Source organism: Molossus molossus, unplaced genomic scaffold (genome assembly GCF_014108415.1).
Source record: "Molossus molossus isolate mMolMol1 unplaced genomic scaffold, mMolMol1.p scaffold_m16_p_17, whole genome shotgun sequence".
Classification (NCBI taxonomy): Eukaryota; Metazoa; Chordata; class Mammalia; order Chiroptera; family Molossidae; genus Molossus; species Molossus molossus.
Window position 1 is genome coordinate 2972672 of NW_023425352.1, and position 21509 is coordinate 2994180.

Consider the following 21509-nt stretch of genomic DNA (forward strand, 5'->3'; position numbering starts at 1 on the left):
AGGTGCTGGCCCAGCGCCGCCGTATTTGGGGGCTGCTGTTTCTAAGGGATTGCTGAAGGTGCTGCGGCGGGCGAGCCACCCTAAAAGCCTCAAGCCGACGCTGCGCCGCCCGGCCGCACACAGCACCGCCTCTCCCGTCCTGGGCAGGTCTGGGAATCATTACTCGGCTTCCGGCGAGTTTCATTAGTGGCTGGGATTCTGCCTTGAAAATAACATGTGGCCTCTTCTGACGGCACGTCACTAGGTGGACATGGAGGTTTCAGGCCCGAGAAAAATGAATGCCTTACGACCCCACCCTGTCTCCAAATACACCGGTCCGGGGATCGGGGTGGTGTGGAAGAAAGAGTGCTGAGTGGGAGTCAGGACGCCCGGAGGCCTGTCCCAGCTCTGGCCCTCACCAGGCCCGTGGCCGCGTCCAAGCCTCCTCCCGCTGTGTGCAGCGGTGTCTTCACCTGTGCCTGGCTGCTCCAGGAGATTGCCCCCAACCAGTGACCTTGCCATTCCGGGGCCTCATCTGACTGCCCTTGGTAGTTGTGCAGTATAATTCGCGAGAGCTTACTCGCCCAAGGTCTGGGGAAGGGGGGATTCTGCAGCAGCGATGAAATACTGGTCCTTCAATGTCCTAGGCAAGGATCTCAAAGGTCCCTAGCAAGGCTGCCTTCCAACCAAATGGAATGTTTCCTAGGCCACGTTTCTGTTGACTCTGCAGACCGAGTCCCTAGACTCCAGTGGTTCTCCACCTTCCTCATGCCAGACCCTTTAATAGAGTTCCTCGTGTTGTCTATGGACATATCTGCATGTGGGCGGACCCCCTGGAGACGGATAAAGGAGCTGTGTCTGGGTTCCAAGACCATCAGAAATATGTGTTTTCCGATGGTCTTAGGCAACCTCTGTGAAAGGGTCGTTCGACCCCCAGGTTGAGAACCGCTGTGAGAGGTAAACAACCCCAAGGGTTGCCTTTCCAGCTCCCAGTAATCCCGATTAGGACCCAATGTACATGTCCTATACAAGACGCTCCGAGATATTCAGGCAATACGTGATAGAATACGGTAAAAGACAGAAGGGAGTGCCTGTGTGTAGTGATTAAAGAACCCACGAAAGAGCACAAATAGCCTTATTACAGAGTAATAAAACCACTGGATGCCATAGCCAATTAGTGCTGCCCTGGGCAGATGGTTGTTTTCATCTTTTCTAGACTCTAGATGCTAGAGAAAGCAAGCTTGAATGAGACTGAGTGGGTATTAAAAAGTTTTAGGTTATAATTAAGAAGCACCCATGAAAGATAAGGCCATCTGCAATCTGATGTCTTGCCAACGCTTAAGTTGTTTTTGCTGTGTGTGATGAATGCTATAAACACTTGTTGGTATGGAGCCCTGGAAAAACCCACGGTTTATACAGAGTCCCTTCTCTGGCTCCAGAATTACTCTGGCTGTTTAGTCCTGAAGGCTGTGTAGGGCACCACCTCTGATCTCCCAGGGCAACAGGGATTCTTGGTGGGGGGTAGAGAAGCTTAGTCCCAGCAGAGTTGCCCATCACCAGGGAGAAGCGGGAATGTGCCAAGGAACACAGGCCCTCCCACTGTTGCCTGTTACATGAGGCAGGAGGGAGGCTCTGCAACTACTCTGGGTTGCCTGTCTCCCTCTCACTCTGCCAATTCTGGGAGCACCGTACCCTGCTCACCTACAATATATCTGAAACTGTGCTTTCAAGAATTCTCAGCAGCTTCCTGGTTGGCAAGCCAAGGGTCAAGTTCCAGGCTTTACCTCTCTCTCTCTCTCTCTCTCTCTCTCTCTCTCTCTCTCTCTCTCTTTAATGTTTTTATTTACTCGTTAGAAAGAGGAAGGGAGAGGGAGAGATAGAAACATCAATGAGAGAAGCCTCAACATAGATTGGCTGCCTCTTGCACGCCCCCTACTGGGGATGGAGCCTGCAACCCAGACATGTGTCCTGACTGGGAATCAAAACAGTGGTCTATGCTCAATCACTGAGCCACACCAGAGGGGAAAGTTTTACTTCTCTTGATTGATTCACATCCTTTTTCAAAACTTCTGCTTTTTCCCCAGCACCACCTGCTCTTAAGTGAGCCTTTAAAAAAGAGAACTAAGTTTTGCGCAGTGGCAGTATCGTAGCCAATGAGGTTTATCCGAGGCGCGATTATTGCTAATTGAAAAAAGGGAACTAGGCACCCAGCTCGAGTTGGACTGCCAGAATTTGAGCCTTTACTTTCCCCCCTGTGACTATGGGCAAGTTCCTTAACTTCTCAGGGCATCCATTTGCCCATCCTCATAACAAGGATAATAATAGCACCTGTGCCATAGGGCAGCCATAGAGATTAAATGAGATAATTTCCATAAAATCCTACATGCCTGATGTATAAATGTTCAATAAATGCTACACCACCTTCTTCAACCATAAAATGAAGTATAACGGGTCTACTTCAGAGCGTTGTTAGCAAGATTAAATATGTCAACACACTCTTCATGCAAAGAGCCTAGAACAGGCCCTGGCCAGTTTGGCTCAGCGGTTAGAGCGTTGGCCTGCGGTCTGGAGAGACCCGGGTTCGGTTCCTGCTAAGGGCACATACTTCGATTGCAGTTTGTCCCCGGCCCTGGTTGGTCGTGCGGGTGGCAGCCACTCGATGTGTCCCTTCACGTCGATGTTTCTCCCTCTCTCTCCCTCCCACTCTATCTGTACAAAAAATGGAAAAATATCCTTGAGTGAGGATAAAAAAAAAAAAAGAGCCAAGACCAGGGCCTGACTTATACTCAATGTTCAGTAAATGTTAGCTATCCTTTTTACTATTAGTAATTTATAATCCCATTGTCTACCCTAAGCTCCAGGCTTCTATTGCAGTTGCCTAGATGTCCCTTGCTACATTAAACTCAACCTGTTCAAACCTGCTCCCACAGCCCCATGTCTTCCAACCCTCTCTTCCCTGTGTCCTTTATTTCATTGGTCCTTTACCATCCTACCATCATTCTTGTCCTCCTTCCCCCTCCCCACACAGCTCCTCCAGGTCTCCTCTTGGTTCCTGGGCTGAGGGACATTTTTCAATCCTGCCACCACTGCCTTGTCTTTTTCTGTGCCGCTCAGACTAACAGCTCACTAGAGCCACATATTTTGATACATTTGAAGATTGCTGACCGATCAAGGTGGGGTGTCAGGAATGAGTCCACGGTTTTCTGCCCAACTATCAGAAACCAGTTGTTTGCTTGGAAAGAGTGTGGTAAGAGTTTTGTGTAAGATCAAGAACCTAGTTTTGAACCAGAAAGATAGAATAAAGTGAAGAATAATGATTGGGAAAGTGAGTTTCTCCTCTAAAGTTCTTTCCCTTTGTTATAGTTTGTTTTCACATTAAATGTGTCTTCCCTTGTACCCAGACTCTGATCGCTGCTTATCACCTTCCCTGCTACCACCATGTCACTTCTAACCACCCCCAAGTGACCGTCATCCCACGTCTGGGTTATTGAAATACCTCCTTCTCTCTCTCCTGGCACTATATTCTTTTTTTTTTTTTTTTGGTATGTGCCCCTGGCAGGAACGGAACCTGGGACTCTCTTGGCACTATATTCTTGACATCGCAGCCAGAATGGTCATATGGAAATTGAAATCACATCATGTTACTTCACCATCAAACCCCAAACCATGCAACTGCCTGAATCATCTCCCTGCGTTCGTCCTTCTTAACAGCAAATGTTGGACTTGAACACTAATAATTACATTTGCAAAAACAAAAAAATGGTTTACACAACTACCAAGGTCTACACAGAAAAGGCAATGTCTGGGGTGTGCTGGGCGCGAGACCCACGCGTGGGTACGGAGCGGCGTCGTTCTGATCCCACACACCTGCACGTCTCAGCCATCACGCGCAGGCGCTCTAGCCTCCAAGCCTCATTGGCCGAAGACTTCATTTCCCAGGATGCCAAGGGGCGAGGCCGGCCGGAAGGCTGCGTGCCCTCCGCGGGGCATGATGGGGGAGTTGGAGATTTCCATCATGGCGGCTTCCATTTCGGGCTACACCTTCAGCGCTGTGTGTTTCCACAGCGCCAACAGCAACGCCGACCACGTAGGTGCCGGACCCCCAGCCCCGGCCACTGGGGCCTCCAGCCCCCGCCTTGGGCCAAGCTCGGGCCCCTTGCGGCTCGCTCCCCGTGCTCTCGGGCCGGTCCGAGGAGCCGGTGACCCGGGCTGCTCCCGCGCCGGGCGAGCTCCTGCTGCCCAGGGCTCCCACGCCCCTGGGCTGGGCCCCCTCGCTCGGTGCCTTCCGCCCGACCGTCCCGGGACAGCGGTCTCCGGTGTAACGGAGCTGGCCCGGCCGGCCGCTGGCAGTGTCAGAGGTCGCTTCGTGGAGCCCGAGCGGCTGCCCCTCCCTGAGTGTCAGGCTCGCAGACGAGCGAGGGGAGCCCGGGTCGGGAAGGGGCCCCGGCCCCCGGCCCCGCCGCTCGTCTCGCAGGTCGGCGCGGGGCACGACCCGGGACACCGTGACTGTCACTCTCCGTACTCGTTAGATGGGGTCGTGCGTTTCCTTCTGCGCTTTGGGACATAGACAACGTAAACGGGAGTGTTAGGTGCGGGGTCGGCCTGACTTGGAATCGCGCGTCTAGTTCTTGGGCAGATGTTCTGCGGCCGCGGAACTCAGTCGCGGTGAAATGGGGAAGTGACAGGCCGACGCGGGAGCGATCGGAACCTGCACAGGCTTCGGGCGCCAGCAGAGCGAGCGGAGCCTGTCTGCTTCGGTTGTCTTGATTTTACGGATTGTCTTTTCATGTCACTGGCCTCTGAGTGGAAATTCTTAGGTAATTTTTATCTGTAAGGACGTCTTTCATTTGCCCACCAGTTTGGGAGATTATTTTAAATGATGCTAGGAGTGAATGATTCAAATTCAGCAAGTAAGTGTGGGGTGTTTTTGTTTTGGTTTGGTTTTTTGTGGTTGTCATTACAAAGCAGATACACTGCAGAAGAAGGAATTGGATTTGGTTTGCTGTCTGCAGTCTTAGCTTCCATTAATAAAATCTTACGGAGAGGTGATTCCATTAGTAAATTGGATGGCATTGAGTTAATGTACCTTTCATGTCTCCAGTGCTAACGGTAGAGATTAATGATAAGAATGTACACAGCATGGGTTTTTCCAGTGTCTTTTGACACTAAGGCCTTTGATGCCACAACCAGCTTTTTAATAAGGTAATACAGCTCCATATGTAGGTGGTTTGTGATACTCCTAGGGTCCGTGGAAGTGTTAAATACTATTTATATAATGCTTCTTAACCTCTAATTTTTGGAGTGCCTAGCAATAGCACAGTTTATGTGTAGGACAAGATTATTGTAAGCAGCAGCAGCTACCTGTTGAAAAGTGGGTATGTGTTTCTACACAGGGCAGTGAGATGGCCATGTTACTTGGACTGTTATTAAATTAGTTTAAGAGACACCTCTTTAATATCTCCACTGTGCCAGGGATGGTGGCTAGACTTCATGGAAGCTTTCACCGTGACAGTAGTTTGCAACTGTATTGGATATGGCTATACCTATTTAGATTAACCTTGCCATAACTATATATGTGGAATAAAATTATTTCAATTTTATGTATTTTAAAGTCAGAGAACCAAGAATTTGCTTTTGTAGTACATTCGTATTTCGCCCACGTACGAAATTAGTTGTGGTTAGCAAACTTTTTCTATAAAGGGCCACACAGTAAATATTTTATTTAAAATTTTTAAATATGTTTTTATTGAGTTTTAGAAAGAGACAGAAATATCTGAGAACATCCATCCACTGCCTCCTGCACGCCCCCTACTGGGGATCAAGCCTGTAACGCCAGCATGTGCCCTGACCGGGAACCTGCAACCTCTTGGTGCAGGGGAGGTTGCCCAAACTAACAGATCTGCAAGGGCTGGGCCACAGTAAATATTTAAGGCTTTGGGAGCCATGTGGTGTCTGTAGCAACACTCAGCTCTGCTGTTGTGGGGAGAATGCAACTGTAGACAATAAATAAATTAGGGTGACTATTTCCAATAAACTTTATTTATGGACATTGAGATTTGAATTTCATATAATTTTCACATCACGAAATATTTCTATTTTAATTTTAATTTATTTTTTCATTGATTTTATACATAGAGGAGGGGAGAGGGAGAGAGAGAGAAAAAATCCGTGTGAGAGAGAAATATTGATAGGCTGCCTCCTGCATGAATCCCGATCATGCTGGCCCTGACTGGGGGTTGAACCCAAAATCTGGATATGTGCCCTGTCTGGGAATTGAACCTACCACCCTTCAGTACACAGGATGACGCTCCAACCAACTGAGACACACAGGCCAGAATGCTATTTTAATTCTTTTTTCACTCATTTAAAAGTACAGAAATCAGTCTGGCTGGTGTGGCTCAGTGGTTGAGTGTTGATACCCATGCACCAAGAGGTCACTGGTTCCATTCCTGGTCAGAGCCCAGGTTGTGGGCCTGAACCCCAGTGGGGGACATGCAGGAGGCAGCCACTTGATGTTCTCTCTCATCAATGTTTCTATCTCTCTCTCCCTCTCCCTGCCTCTCTCTCTCTTTAATATCAATAAAGAAAAAATTTATTTTTAAGTATAGAAATTATTTTTAGCTTCTGGGCTATACAGTAACAGCATTAGGCTGGATTCAGCCTGCACACTATAGTTTGCCTACTCTTGCTATAAAGTACCAGTGACTCAGGTAATCCCAGACTAGTAGATAAATAAGTATTTCATTTATACTTGGCTTTAGAATGTCTTGACATCACTGTTGACTTTTAGAAACTGAGAACGGTGGTAGAGTTGCCAGATAAAATATAGGACACCCAATTAAATTTGAATTCCAGATAAACAATATACTTTTTAGTATACGTATATCCCAGATATTATAAAATGTGCTGTTCGTCTGAAATGTAAATTTAACTGGGTGTATTGTACTTTTTTTTTTTTCCTTTATTGATTTTAGAGAAAGAGGGAGAGAGAAATAGAAACATCAATGAGCGAGACCATTGGTTGGCTGCCTCCTGCATGCCCCCCACTGGGGATTGGGCCCATAACCTGGGCATGTGCCCTGATCAGGAATTGATCCGGCAACCTCTTGGTGCATGTTGATGCTCAACCACTGAGCCACACCAGCTGGGCTGGTGTCTTGTACTTTCAGTTGCTGAATCCGGCGACTCTGGACCAGGACTTGAAGAACCTACAGATGTGCTCTTAAGGTCTAAAGTTCTGTAGGAATTTTCATTTGTTTTTTTACTTTGATTAAAAATATTTTAACCTGTTACAAAGTTTTCTCTTTTGTAATGAGAACTCTTTTTTTTTTTTTTTTTCTTAAATCCTCACCTGAAGATATTTTTCTGTTTATCTTCGAATAGACTTGGAGGGAGGGAGAAAGAGAGAAACATCGACGGGAGAGTGGCACATCGACGGGAGAGTGGCACATCGACTGAGTGCCTCCCATAAGACCCCGACCAGGGCCGGGGACAAATGGCAACCAAGGTACATGCCCTTGATTGTAATCAACCCACAAGTCATTGGCCCTTGGGCTGACGCTCTCACTGCTGAGCCAAACCACCCAGGGCTGTAGTGAGAATTCTTTTTTTTTATCCTGACCTAAGGACATTTTTCCATTTTTTGTTCTGATAGAGTGGGAAGGAGAGAGAGGAAGAAAGAGAGAGAGAGACAGAGAGAGAGAGAAACATCAACGTGAAAAGGAAACATTGAGTGGCTGCCACCTGCACAACCAACCAGGGCTGGGGACAAACTGCAACCGAGGTATGCGCCCATAGCGGGAACCAAACCTGAATCTCTCTGGACTGTAGGCCGATGCTCTAACCACTGAGCCAAACCGGCCAGGGCTGTAGTGAGAATTCTTAACTGAAAGACTTTTATTTATTTATTTAAAAAATTTTTTTTTTCTTTATTGATTTTTAGAGAGAGAGGAAGGGAGAAGGTGAGAGAGATAGAAACATCAATGAGAGAGAATATTGTTTGGCCACCTCCTGCATGTCCCCCACTGGAGATTGGGCCCACAACCTGGGTATGTGCCCTGACCGGTAATCGAACTGGGACCTCTTGGTGCATGGGTTGATGCTCGACCACTGAGCCACACGAGTCGGGCAAAAAAATTTTTTTTCTTTATTGATATTTAGAGAGAGAGGAAGGGAGAGGGAGCGAGAGATAGAAACATCAGTGAGAGAGAACATAGATTGGACGCCTCCTGCATGAAAGACCTTTATAAGATAAAACAGGCTTCTTTAGTCAGTGTTTCTCAAACTAGTAGTCTTGGACCCTCCTTTAGGTCTGAGAAAATTCTTTTCTACAGGAATCTCCATATGACTCAAGTTTGAGAAATGTCCTTTACATGATACGTTGGAGTTTTAGGACACTCTACTCCCCTAATCCAATACAGAAGCTATGCTATAAAGCATCTGTCTCTCCTCACCCCCACAGATTCTCACTTCCCAATAGGAATATTCTTAAACTAGGGACCTTCTGTGATTGATTTGAAGGATCAACCTAGGATAGAAAGGTATATAGTACAGGGCATTGTTTAAACAAATGTATTCATCCAGTATTTATTGCGCACCTACTAGGTGTTAGGCACTGTGCTAGGTGCTGAGATATAGCAGCACACAGTCCCTGCTCTCAGGAAGCTTACGTTTTCGTGGGGGATAGGCATTTCTTCATATAAATGTGTAATGTGGCAGATAGAAGACGAGGGAGAAAAATAATGCCGGCTACAGGGGACGGAGAGCCTGGTAGATGGTCTCTTCCCTTACATTGGCCAGGGAAGGCCCCTCGGATAAGGTCCATTTGAGTAAAGAGCCTACTGGAGGGGAGGAGTAAGCCATGTGGGGTCTGGGAGGAGAGTTCCAGGACTGCCTCTCTGTTTACCCTCTACAGGGAAGTTCTTTTGACAGTCAAGGCCTATGTTCTTCAACTGCAAGTACTCCAACAGTGGATTATGTGCGGAGTAATCCAGAATGGATTGTGGTTGCATCTGTTCTCCAAAGAACCTTTATTAAAGAAACACTTTCAGCCCTGGCCGGTTTGTCTCAACGGTTAGAGCATCGGCCCGCGGACCAATGAGTCCTGAGTTCGATTCCAGTCAAGGGCATGTATCTCGGTTGCGGTTTGTCCCTGGCCCAGGTCGGGGTTGTGTGGGAGGTAACCAATCGATGTGTCTCTCATATTGATGTTTCTCTGTCTCTTTCTCTTTCCCGCTTCCACTTTATCTGAAGATATTTGAAAAAAATATATCCTTAGGTGAAGATTAAAAAAAAACAAAAAACACTTTCAACCCTGGCCAGTTTGCTCAGTGGTTAGAGCGTCAGCCCTGGACCAATGAGTCACAGGTTTGATTCTAGTCAAGTGCACGTACCTTGGTTGCGGTTTGTCCCCGGCCCTGGTTGGGGTCAGGCAGGAGGCAACCAGTCGATGTGTTCCTTTCCCATCGATGTTTCTCTCACCCTCTCTCTACTCTATCTGAAGATAAACAGAAAAATATCCTTGCATGAGCACTAAAAAAAAAAAGAGGAAACATTTTCATGTGAGTGATAGGAATTTATTTGCTTAGATTCTAATTTCCCACACCAACTTATAAAAGGGCAATAATTGTGCGTGGTGTTAACTTATCCTTTTATCGTTAGCAGTGTTTTTGTTTAATTATTTTATTTTCTTTATTAATTTTAGAGAGAGGAAGGGAGAGGGAAAGAGAGACAGAAACATCAACTGGCTGCCTCCTGCATGCCCCCAACCAGTGATTTGGCCCACAATCTGGGCATGTGTCCTGACCAGGAACCGAACCGGCAACCTCTTGGTGCATGGGTCAACGTTCAACCACTGAGGCATGCAGGCCGGACTAATTATTTATTTTTTGTTAATCTTCACCTGAGGATATTTTTCCATTGATTTTTAGATAGAGTGGAAGCAGGGAAGAGGGAGGGAGAGAGAGAAAAAAAAAATCGATATGAGAGAGACACATTGATTGGCTGCCTCCCGCATGGCTCCAGCAGGGATTAAACCTGCAACCCAGTTTGTCCCCGGCCCTGGTCGGTTGTGCGGGTGGCAGCCACTCGATGTGTCCCTTTCACATCGATGTTTCTCTCTCTCTGTTCCTCTCCCCCCCGCCCCCCCCCCCCGCCCACTCTACCTGAACAAAAAAAAAAAAATGGAAAAATGTCCTCGGGTGAGGATAAAAATAAAAATAAAAATAAACCTGCAACCCAGGTACGTGCCCTTGATCAGGATTCGAACTTGAGACCCGTCGGTCCGAGGGCTGATGCTGTAACCGCTGAGCCAAACCCGCCAGGGTAGCAATGTCTTTAATACAATGGAATAAATTGTATGCTGTTTCAAGAAAACAAACTTGGAATATTTCTGCTTCCTGAGCTTTTTTGACATTTGTTATTTATTTATTTTGGGGTAATTGTTTCTTTATTTTTTTCCATCAATATTTATCCCCCGTATACCCTCTTCTACCTCTATCCACCCAACATTGGTTATTCTACTTATTAGGATTTAGGTGATGGATTCACTGTACTCATTGGTACTTCAGGGAAGACTTGAAGGGATGACCATATATTTCATCTTGTATGGAATCCTTTTTTCAAACTATCCAGTTAATAGGTATCTCATACTGCTTTGGTCTTACTTGTTGGTTTATAGGGTAGTGGTTCGCATTCCAAGCTTATTTGTTAAATTATTATTGTTAAAAGTATTATGTCCTAAATTTCTCTTAATTCCAGTAAAAAATCATCTTTATTTTTTGTTTGCAATAATTTTCTTTTAATTACTTTTAGGAAGGATTTTTGCTGGGAGAGGTAAGACAAGAGGAAACCTTTAGCATCAGTGACTCACAAATCAGCAACACAGAATTTCTGCAAGTCATTGGTAAGTAAGTTTATCACCGACCTCCGAAATTCTCTTTTTGAATATATTCTATTTGTTCTTTGGCCCTTAACTGATTTTAATCTAAAAGATTAGAAAAGTGCATAGACAACCACTAAAATCACAGTACCAGTTATTTGCACTGCTAAACAATATGAATGTCCTCACAAGTCAATGTAAACTTACAGTGCGTAGCTGTAGGTGTAGGTACGCCTAACCCACGAAGTAATCGGACTTCAACTGGGTTTCTGTGTGCTAGTGCACTTGGTAGTCTCTTCAAAACCACTGCGAACCTTGAGTTTGTAATTAGGCTGGCCCAGTGCCAGCATCGCCTCCTGTAATGAATGGGTGTGGTACGCAGGTCCTTTCTGAAGGGTCTGGCACGGTTGTTCACCCTTGTTTACATGAGATATTTGCCAAATTGTACAGCCTTTTTTTTTCTTTCTAATCCTCACCCAAGGACATGCTTGGAGAGGGGTGGGGGGAGCATCAGTGTGAGAGAGAACCATCAATCGGTTGCTTTCTGTATGCTTTCTGACTGGGGATCGAACCTACAACCCAGGCATATGCCCTGACCAGGAATCAAACCGGTGACCCTTGACTGCGTAGGACAATGCTCAACCCACGGAGCCACCTGGCAGGGCTTGTGCAGCCTTTTGAGGAGTCAGTCAGTCAGTGAGTCAGTTTGAGGGAGATTCTTAGGGAGGATGAAGGAGAATTTATAGATGTACTTACTCTTTTTGGACTAGTCCCCTTTTCATAAATAAGAATCCTAGTCCTGCGCTGGCTGCTTTGGCTCAGCAGTTAGAGTGTCAGCCCGCAGGCCAAAGAGTCGCGGGTTCGATTTCCATCAAGGACATGTCCCTTGGTTGCAGTTCAGTCCCCAGCTTCGGTCGGGGTCCTGCGGAGGGCAACCAAGCTCGCGCGTGCGCTCTCTCTCTCATTCCTGCCTCCCAGGAGTGTGGGGAGGGCGAAGCAAGTACACAGAAGTACTGGGCAGTGCAGGGGAGTGAGCGCTGTAAGAAGGGAACCAAGGAAACCCCGGAAACTGGGAAACACGCACCCGCACGTGCCTGCCAGCAGGTGGAATCAGTGAAAACTGATGGAGGTGACGTCAGGCCGGGGTATGCACTCAGAGAAACAGCAAGGAGCCTAAAACACAGGGGGCCTGGCCTCTTTCTGTGACCAAAATGCAGTTTGTGAGAAGGTGAGTGGTTTGAAATACTGCTGGAAGGTCAGGTCCTGTTGAGGCCAAGTCATCAATTTCAAGCCTGTTCTGACCACCTTCGAGTCCATGGGCGGGGCGCCAGGGTGAGGACTGAGGTAGGTTAGAACTGGGCAGGGCGGTGGAGAGACTGAGCTCCTAAAGTACCGAAACTGGAGCACCCACCCCCACAATAATGACTTGTTAAATGAAGACTCGATATGTGTGGGTTAGCTGTTCTCTCATTGTGGTTTTTGTTTGTTTGTTTTGCTTAATTCTTTAAAATCCTGAAATGGAGCCCTGATCGGTTTGGCTCAGCAGTTAGAGCGTCTGCTCGCGGACCAGAGAGTCCTGGGTTCGATTTCCGCCAAGGGCACGTATCTTGGTTGCAATTTGTACCTGGCCCCGGTTGGGGTTGTGTGGGTGGCAGCTACTCAATGTGTCTCTCTCACATCGATGTTTCTCTCTCTCTCTCTCTGCCTCCCGCTTTATCTGAAGATACATGCAAAAATGTCCTCAGGTGAGGATTTAAAAAAAAAATCCTGAAATGTAGAATTTGATTTCATTTGACATCTGTGCAATTATTTATTGTGGCATTTGGGTTTTCAAAATTAATTTGGTAGATGAAGGTGAAAATGCCACATGTACGTAACTGACAGCAAACTGTGCAAGAAAGACCTCTCTTGTCGGCATGATCACAAAAGTAGCATTTCTGATGAATAGTCTCACTGTCCATATTTATTTATTTACATAAAGTATCAACTTTTTTCTTTATTGATTTTAGAGCCAGAGAGGAAAAGAGGGAGAAAGAGATCGATTTGTTGCTCCTTATGTATCCATTCATTGGTTGCTTCTTATGTGTGCCCTGATCAGAGATAGAACCCAATACCTTGGTATATTGGGATGATGGTTTAACCAGCTGAGCTACCTGGCCAGGGCTCTGGCTGTTTACTTTTAATGAAATAGAATAGTGCCCTGATTGGGCAGCTCAGTTAGTTGGAGGATCATCCCATACACCAAAAAGGTTGCTGGTTCGATTCCCTGTCAGGGTACATACAGTAAACAACTGATCAATGTTTCTCTCTCTATTTCTCTCCCTCCCCTCTCCACCCCCCCCCCCGGCTCTTGCTCCCTCTCCCCAGTCAATGAAAACATATACTTGGGTGAGAATTAAAAAAAAGAAAAGAAATAAAATGGTCAAGTAATTCAAATTCTACGGCATAATGTAGCAATTCTTTGATTCATAAATCTTCTGGTTCTTGCAGTAGGTACCAGTTTCCATGTATGGAATGGAGGTGTACCAGTCAATAGAGCCTAATTAATATAGTGCCATGACAACCTTTAATTTATCATTTATATTCAGTTCATTATTTGAAATGATTATGGATCTCATGGACAAAGTGTTTGCTAATATTAGCTTAAATGTATTGTTATCTTTTTCTTTTAAAAGTAAGTACATATTGCCTGGCTGGTGTGACTCAGTAGATTGAGCATTGTCCCATGGACTGAGAGGTCCCAGTTGATTCTTGTTCAGTTCCTTGTCAGGGCACATGCCCAGGTTGTGGGCTCGATCCTTGGTGGGGGGCATGTAGGAGACAGCAGATCGATGTTTTTCTTTCACATTGAAATTTCTATCTCCCTTCCTCTCTCTCTAAAACAATAAAAATCAATCAAAAAAAAGTAAGTACATATTATGAATTAAAGACTTAAATGTAGGACCTGAAACCATAACATTCTCAGAAGAAAACATAGGCAGTAAACTCTGTGACATCTCTCTTAGCAACGTCCTTTTCGATATGTCTCCTCGGTCAAGGGCAGCAACAACAACAAAAATCAACACACGGGACTACATCAAACTAAAACATTTTAAACAGCAAAGAAAATCATCAACAAAACAAAAAGGCAGCCTACCTTGAGTATAGAGAAGACATTTGTTAATGATATAGCCAATGGGGGATAATATCCAAATCATATAAAAAACTCATAACAGCCCTGGCCAGTTTGGCTCAGCGGTTAGAGCGACGGCCTGCGGTCTGGAGAGACCCGGGTTCGGTTCCCGCTAAGGCCACGTACCTCGGTTGCAGTTTGTCCCCGGCCCTGGTTGGTCGTGCGGGTGGCAGCCACTCGATGTGTCCCTTCACGTCGATGTTTCTCTCTCTCTCTCCCTTCCTCTCTCTCCCTCCCACTCTATCTGTACAAAAAATGGAAAAATATCCTCGGGTGAGGATAAAAAAAATAAAAATAAAAAACTCATAACAATCCAACATCAAAAAACCACCCAAACAATTCAGTTTAAAAATGGTTAGAGAACCTGAATAGACATTTCTCCTAAGAAGATGTACATTACCAACAGACACATGGAAAGACGCTCGACACTAATTATCCAGGGAAATGCAAATCAAAACCACAAAAATATCCTCACACCTGTCAGAATGGCTATTATCGAAAAGACAACAAAGAACAAGTGTTGATGAAGATGTGGAGAAAAGAGAACCCTTGGAATGTATATTATGGAAAACAGCATGGAAGGTCCTCAAAAATTTAAAGTAGAATTGCTGCACGAAATAGCAATTCCACTTCTGGGTATTTATCCAAAGAAAACAGAAACATCTATTTGAAAAGATGTATGCATCCCTGTGTTCGTTGCAGCATTGTTTACAATAGTCAAGATCTGGAAGCAATCTGTGTCTATTGATAGACAAATGGATAAAGAAGATGTGGTACATATTGCAAAATGGAATATTATGCAGTCATGGGAAAAGGATTCAATCACCCTGGCCAGTTTGGCTCAGTGGTTAGAGCGTTGGCCTGCGGACCAGAGAGTCCCGGGTTCGATTCCCGCTAAGGGCACATTCCTCAGTTGCGGTTTGTCCCCAGCCCCAGTTGGGGTCATGTGGGTGGCAAGCACTCGATGTGTCTCTCTCACGTTGATGTTTTTCTCTCTTCCTCCCTCTCTCCGGCTCTATCTGAAGATAAATGCAAATAAATAAATAAATAAAATGGATGCAATCTTGCCCTTTGCGACAACATTGATGGATCTACAGAGTATTATGTAAAGTGACAAAAGGCAAATACAAACAAATAAAAAACAGAAACAGATTCACAAATGTAGAGAACAACTGATGAGTGCCAGAGAGGAAGAGAGGGTGGGGAAATGGGCAGAAAAGGGGAGGGGCCTAAGAAGTACTTATAAACTTCCAGTTATAAAGTAAGTAATGGGGGTGTAATGCACAATATAGGGATATAGGCAATAATAAGATGTCTGTGTACTGTGACAGGTGGTTACTAGACTTGTGGTCACTTGGTAAGGTATATAAATGTTGAATCACTATGTTGTAATCTGAAACCACTATAATACTGTATGTCAACTATACTTTTCAAATGAATGAATAAAGTCATATTAGACAATGTGAACCAGGGACTCTGGAAAACCTGTGCTGAAAGGCAAACAGGAAGCAGAGCACCGTGAGTAGTTTTTCATAGTAACAGCGAGACGACATTTGCTGGCATAGCTTAACCTCCAGAGTAAGATGTTTTAAGTAAAATAAATTGACCAAATATATTATTTGTTGAAAATGTGTGAATCCATGCACAGACATCTTTACCTGACTCTACAGTAAGGGGGACTTTATATACAATATCACAGTTTGGTTTTTGGTTTTTTAAAAAAAAATTTTCCCTTTATTGAATTTTAAAGAGAGAGAGGTAGGGAGCAGGGGAGAGAGATAGAAACATTGATAAGAGAGAAACATTGGTGAGAGAGAACATCAATTGGCTGCCTCCTGCACACCCCCCACAGGGGATCAGGCCCATAACCTGGGCATGTACCCTGACCAGGAATCGAACTAGGGACCTCTTAGTGCATGGGTCAACGCTCAACCACTGAGCCACACTGGCCGGACTACAATATCACATTTTGAACATGAAGTATCTGTCTTGTTTTTATTTATTTTTATTTTATTTTTTTACTATTTTCTGACCTAGAAATACAGATTTTTTTCTTTTTATCCTTACCTAAGGACATTTTTCCATTTTTGTTCAGATAGAGTGGGAAGGAGAGAGAGGAAGAGAGAAACATTGACGTGAAAGGGACACATCAAGTGGCTGCCTCCTGCACAACCCCAACCAGGGAGGGGACAAACTGCAGCCAAGGTACATGCCCTTAGTGGGAACCAAACCCGGGTCTCTCTGGACTGTGGGCCAATGCTCTAACCGCTGAGCCAAACCGGCCAGGGCTGTCTTGTTTTTAATACCTATTAATTTTAACTGTTGCTAACTCACTGGCAGCAGATCCTAGACAGCAGAAGAGTCGCCCTGGTTAATGAGGTGATGCAGTGGCAGTTATTGAGTGGAGGGGAAGGAGAGAAGAGACAGAGACAGGATGATCAAGGACAACAGTGTCTCCCACTAGGGATTTGTAAGGACCTGTGTGCAGAGACGCCATACACATGTGACAAGTCTACCATGTGGGTGCGCTCTGGAGGCCTGGGAAACGAGGATCCCTCGTGAGGCTGCCCTGCCAAAGGCCCACCTGTCAGCTAATGTGTCTGCCAGCCTCATTCTGATTGCAGCTTTATCATGCTGGAGACCATCGCCCGTTTTCTCCATCGAGTGGTTGGTTAAGTAATTGCAAAAAATCCTATACAAAAAAGCTCTGTTTAACTTCTCTGAGAAATACCACACGCTATCTAGAGCGCATCTCTAGTGCGCTTCTAATCCAGGCTGTAAATCATGAAAGAAGTCTGCTGGGGAGGATTGATGACGGGAGGTGTACTCAGAGTTCAGCATTTACTCCAGGGGTTTTCTTAAACAAAATATTCTTTCCTGTCCTGTAGATGCAGGGGTTTCTGGTTTTTCTCTTTTCCCTGAAGTAACGTTTTTGCTACAGATGTTTCACATTCTAATTACTAGAAGTATCTCTGAAGTAACTTAGGAAGGAACACTGTATCACGGTACACTGTATCGTTTTGGTGATAAAAGAAGGGCAAGTTTCTAGAGGAGGTTTTCTTGTTTGTATCGCTATGCAGCAGCCTCCTGGGCGAATGAGCTTTTCTCTCCTTTGGAAGTCTCGCATCTGTGCGTGTGTTGGGCAGCAGTAACAGCAGGACGGAGCTAAGCCCCATCTTTTAGGGTTGTGGTTTCATTTTAATTGAGTTAAAATTGCAGCCTGTAACTCTGGGCTGTGACATTTTAAAAAGCAGGTAACGAGTCGCTGTCCAGGAGAACGTAAGTATAGAATTGAATGGTAATTAGTATCATGGTCTTAAAGAAGCAAACCAGACCCTGAGCCCCCTGATGAGCTTGAAGAAATTGTTCACTCTGGTTAATCACAGCAATCTTTTCAGAGCTGCCTTATAAATAACGGTTTCCCTTGGTGCTGACCATCTTTGAAAGGGTTAATAGACTCCCAGTTTCCTCCTTTCTCCTTCGAAACACCTGGCCCGAGTTGTCATGAGGCCTTAGTAGGTTGTTGGTGGTAGGGTGGTTAAGGCCCTCTCTCCAAGCTGTCCTCACAGCTTTTATCCACTTGATTAAATGCTTCCAGGCAGTGGTTACTTTTTCTCCTGATGCCTTACCCAGGTGAGCTTCCAGGAGGGCACACTGGCTACCCGCTCCTGAATCCAGCTTCCAGGCGTGTGCTCATCACCCACGCTAATGGACACACAGCTGTGTACTCGCGTTTCCTTGGCTCTGAGAATGGCCCTGAGTTGGAATGTTAAGAAGATACAGTGCTGCCCTGAGCAGTGGTTAGAGCGTCAGCCTGCAGACCAGGGAGTCCCGGGATCGACTGCAGCCAAGGGCACATCCCTCGGTTGCAGTTCATCCCCTGCCCCAATTGAGGTCGAGTGGGTGGCAACCAATCAATGTGTCTCTCACATCGATGTCTTCCCTCCCACCCCTAACTCTGCCTGAAGATAAATGTAAAAATATCCTTGGGTGAGGATTAAAAAAAAAGATACAGTGCCTTACTAGTGTACAGGAGGCACCTGTTTGAAAGAGGAAAACTGTGTATTTATTTGTTTCATTTTTATTATTATTTTGTTAATCCTCACCCAAGGATACTGTTTTGTTGGTTTTAGAAAGAAAGAGGGAGAGGGAGAGAGAAACGATCTCTTGTCTCCTGTACTTACCCCTACCAGGGATTGAACCCGTAACCTAGGTATGTGTCCTGACTGGGAATCAAAATCAAACACACAGCCCTTCTGGTGTACGGGATGATGCTCAACCAGCAGAGCCACCTGGCCAGACAGGAAACTATATTGTCTGAGATTAAAACAAACAGCCTGGCCAGTTTGGCTCAGCAGTTAGAGTGTCGGCCCGTGGACCAATGAGTCACGGGTTTGATTCCAGTCAAGGGCACGCACCTTGGTTTGGGTTCATCCTAGCCCTGGTCGGGTTGTGCAGGAGGCAACCAGTTGATGTGTGTGTGTCTCTCTCTCCCCCCCTTCCCCTCTCCCCCCCCTCCCTCCCTCCCTCCTACTCTTTCTGATGATAAACAGAAAAATATACTTGGATGAGGATTTTAAAAAATGAGATAAACGAACAAACAAAATTGTATTTGTATATATATGTATATTTCCTGGGCTATTTTATAGTTGCCTACATTTTACATGGTTAACTAAAATGTATTTTCTCTTTCTAATTACAGAAATCCATAATCATCAGCCTTGTTCAAAACTTTTTAGGTAAGCCACATCCTTCTTTGTAGTTTTCAGCTCTTACTAAAAACTAATTGATTAAAAACTGGTGAATTTATGCCTGTAGCTATTATGGCTAGAGAGTCAGAAGTATAACTGAGGGCATCCAAATTCACTTATTTACTGAGTGCCAAGTGCGTGTGGCACTGGGTGAGCCTCGTTGACCCCCTCTGCTCAAGGCCAGCGTCAGCCTCGCCTCAGTGCGTTGGGATGGAGCCTGCCCGCCAGCCTCCCAGCAGGAGCTCGTCAGACACAGAAGGAAGGCAGTCAGCAGCACATGCAGATAAACTAAGTTAAAGGTGTTTTTAAGGGGAATAAAAAAATAGTAACTAAGAAAACATAAAACTTTCTTTTTGTGTTTATTTTAGTTAATATACACCAGTTGCATGTTATGACCAACTAAAAGACAGAAAGAGAAAAACATGGGTGGAAAGACATTCAGATGGAGACAGCAAATGGCAGAGACATCGGAGGGGCGAGGGTGAGGGAGCAAAAGGCCAGTATTTCCACACATTCGACTTCTGCTCCCGAAGCCCCAGCCAGGCCTCTGCCTTCTTGCTGAGCTCCGAACCCTCTGCCTGAGGCGGGCTCTATGGTGATGTTATCCCGTGTTTCTTAAGAGTCCCTGAGGCCCTGCTCTACCTTCCCTAAGCCAGGCAGTGCTGCGCACACGTTCAGTTCAGTGCCCTGGTCTGCGCCTGCTTGTTTGAGCACCTGCCAGCTCCTTGCACCTGGCTGTCCTGCTGTGCGGTCCCTGCAGCTTGCATGCTGCTGCCACTTAAGGGGGCCACTAGCCCCATGCACCAAGAGCCCTGAGGACTTTAGCAAGTTCACCCTCCCCCACCCCCAACACACACACACACACCCCATCCCCATCACTGCAGAGTTTGTCTTCGGGCGTGACGGCTGCCTGTGGACGAGGCCTCGGGAGCCAAGGAGCCCACCTGGTCTAGGTGCACACACAGCTGAGAGGGGTGGGGAGCGAGATGAGCAAGCAGCAGTCGCTCGGAGAAGAATCGCAGAGCAAACGGAATGGTTCGGGCCCCAGTCCACACAGTGCCTCTGTCTGGTCCGTGAAAGTGCCCTGTGGCCCTGACTGTCCAGAGCTTTGCTGGGCGTGCCCTGCCTGCCCCTCCCTCTGAGGAATTCCTTAATGCTCTGTCGGCAAAGTCCTACCAGAGCAAGAATTGACTTAGTTTCCATCACAGACTCGTAATTCTTAAAGCTGAAAGAAACCGTAGAAATCATCTCTCTGCTCCAAACTCTGTGTTTCCAGAAAGGAAACGAGAGCGGATGGTTAAGTGCCGTGCTGGAGATCACACAGGGAGCAGCAGCACTGAGCCGCGGCTGGTGTCTCCTGACTCCCGCACTGTTTCCACTGCGCCTCGAACTCCTTCCTGCCGTACAGGCCTGGGCCCGAGGTGTGGGCGGAGGGGAGGAAGGGCCGCCTGCTAGAACCCAGACCAGTGGTAGACAGGCCCGCAGCTCACGGTGCCTTCCTGCTCAGCACAGGACCCGCGTCAGACTGGGCTGCTTAGGGTGCGTTTGTCTGAAGCCAGCCAGACCTGGCTTCCAGATCCCAGCCTTCCAGCCACCAGCTCTGCGATTTGGGCCAAGTCCTCTATCTTCAGTATCTGTGTCTACAAAACTGGGAATAGTACTTGTTGGTTTGTCGGGTTAGACCAGTGCCTCCAGCACTGAGGCAAGAGTGGAGGAAAATGACGCAAGAAAGCGCGCAGCTGGCTTCTGGTTGAGCAGTCGGCCAGCGTTCACTTCCCTTCTCATTTCTCAGAAAATGAGCTCTGAGTTCTTTCCCGTGAGTAATTGATCCTTAGAAACAAGGAAAAGATGTCACAGCCGTTTGAAACCACATTTTCTAATTAGTTGCTATCTGCACCTCCCACATGTGGAAGTAATACCCCTTGATTGTGACAGTCTCTGGAGTATTCTTTGATGCCAGAGATACCTCCTATCAGCGAAGCATTTAGATTGAGTTCTCTTTATATACCGGTTAAAGACAATTCTGTCTTTATTGCCAAGACAGAATTGGGTCAGATGACCTGTAGACACATGTTGCTAAGTGTATCCATGTCACAATACCATGCGATTTTAATACAATTTTTTTTCTCTTTAAAAACAACAGTTTCTATGACTACGCGAGCAAAGTTAACGAGGAGAGTCTGGACAGGATTCTCAAGGACCGGAGGAAGGTAAGCTCTGCGGTGGCCACTGCGATGGGCAGTCGCCCTCTCTCCTCACCCGAGCCTGCATCCAGGAGGCTGTGAGCGGGCAGTGTAGCCTGATGTTGATGCATGTGACTCCGTTACCTGAGTGAAGCTGAAAGGGAACTTACAGCTGTGAGACGATGTTTACACTATGTCACTAGAAAAAAGCTTAGGTGTTCATAATATGACTGTTATGTAGAAATCAGAAGAAGGAAAAATTAACTATAATCCAAAAATTAATAATAGTTGAGTCTGGGTGGGGTCTTTTTTTTCCCTATATTGTAAATTTTTAAATAATTTTGTAAGTATTTTACAAAATGCATTAATTATATGACTTTTACCTTGGTATATAAACTCCAGAAAAAAGGACTGGTTGGTTATTAAACTATCACTTGAAGAAAAAAAGTACCAATAAAAGTTTTCAACTTGTTCAACAGAAAACAGAATGCCTTTGTTTAGAAACAGGTATTGCAGAAAAGCTTTTTCTTTTAGTCCTCACCCGA

The 21509-nt window shown here is 45.9% G+C and overlaps 1 protein-coding gene and 1 non-coding gene across 4 annotated transcripts in view; both read left to right on the plus strand.

Annotated features, from left to right (window-relative positions):
* The first annotated feature begins 2103 nt into the window (after window positions 1–2103).
* Window positions 2104–2245, plus strand: LOC118632847. Its single transcript, XR_004960097.1, has one exon. It is a non-coding gene; the product is annotated as a U4 spliceosomal RNA (small nuclear RNA).
* Window positions 2246–3979: 1734 nt separating this feature from the next.
* The window catches only part of ABRAXAS2 (abraxas 2, BRISC complex subunit), a 34667-nt gene continuing 17137 nt past the window's right edge, over window positions 3980–21509 (plus strand). The window contains exons 1-4 of one of the 3 annotated variants that reach the window (XM_036265844.1): window positions 3980–4066; window positions 10792–10882; window positions 18733–18769; window positions 20925–20991. In XM_036265844.1, coding sequence (XP_036121737.1) covers window positions 3995–4066; window positions 10792–10882; window positions 18733–18769; window positions 20925–20991 — 267 coding nt within the window. In that variant the 5' untranslated portion in view covers window positions 3980–3994. Of the gene's footprint in view, window positions 4067–7470; window positions 7487–10791; window positions 10883–12586; window positions 12604–18732; window positions 18770–20924; window positions 20992–21509 lie in introns of those variants that run through there. The other 2 variants (XM_036265845.1, XM_036265846.1) reach the window with 2 other exon arrangements.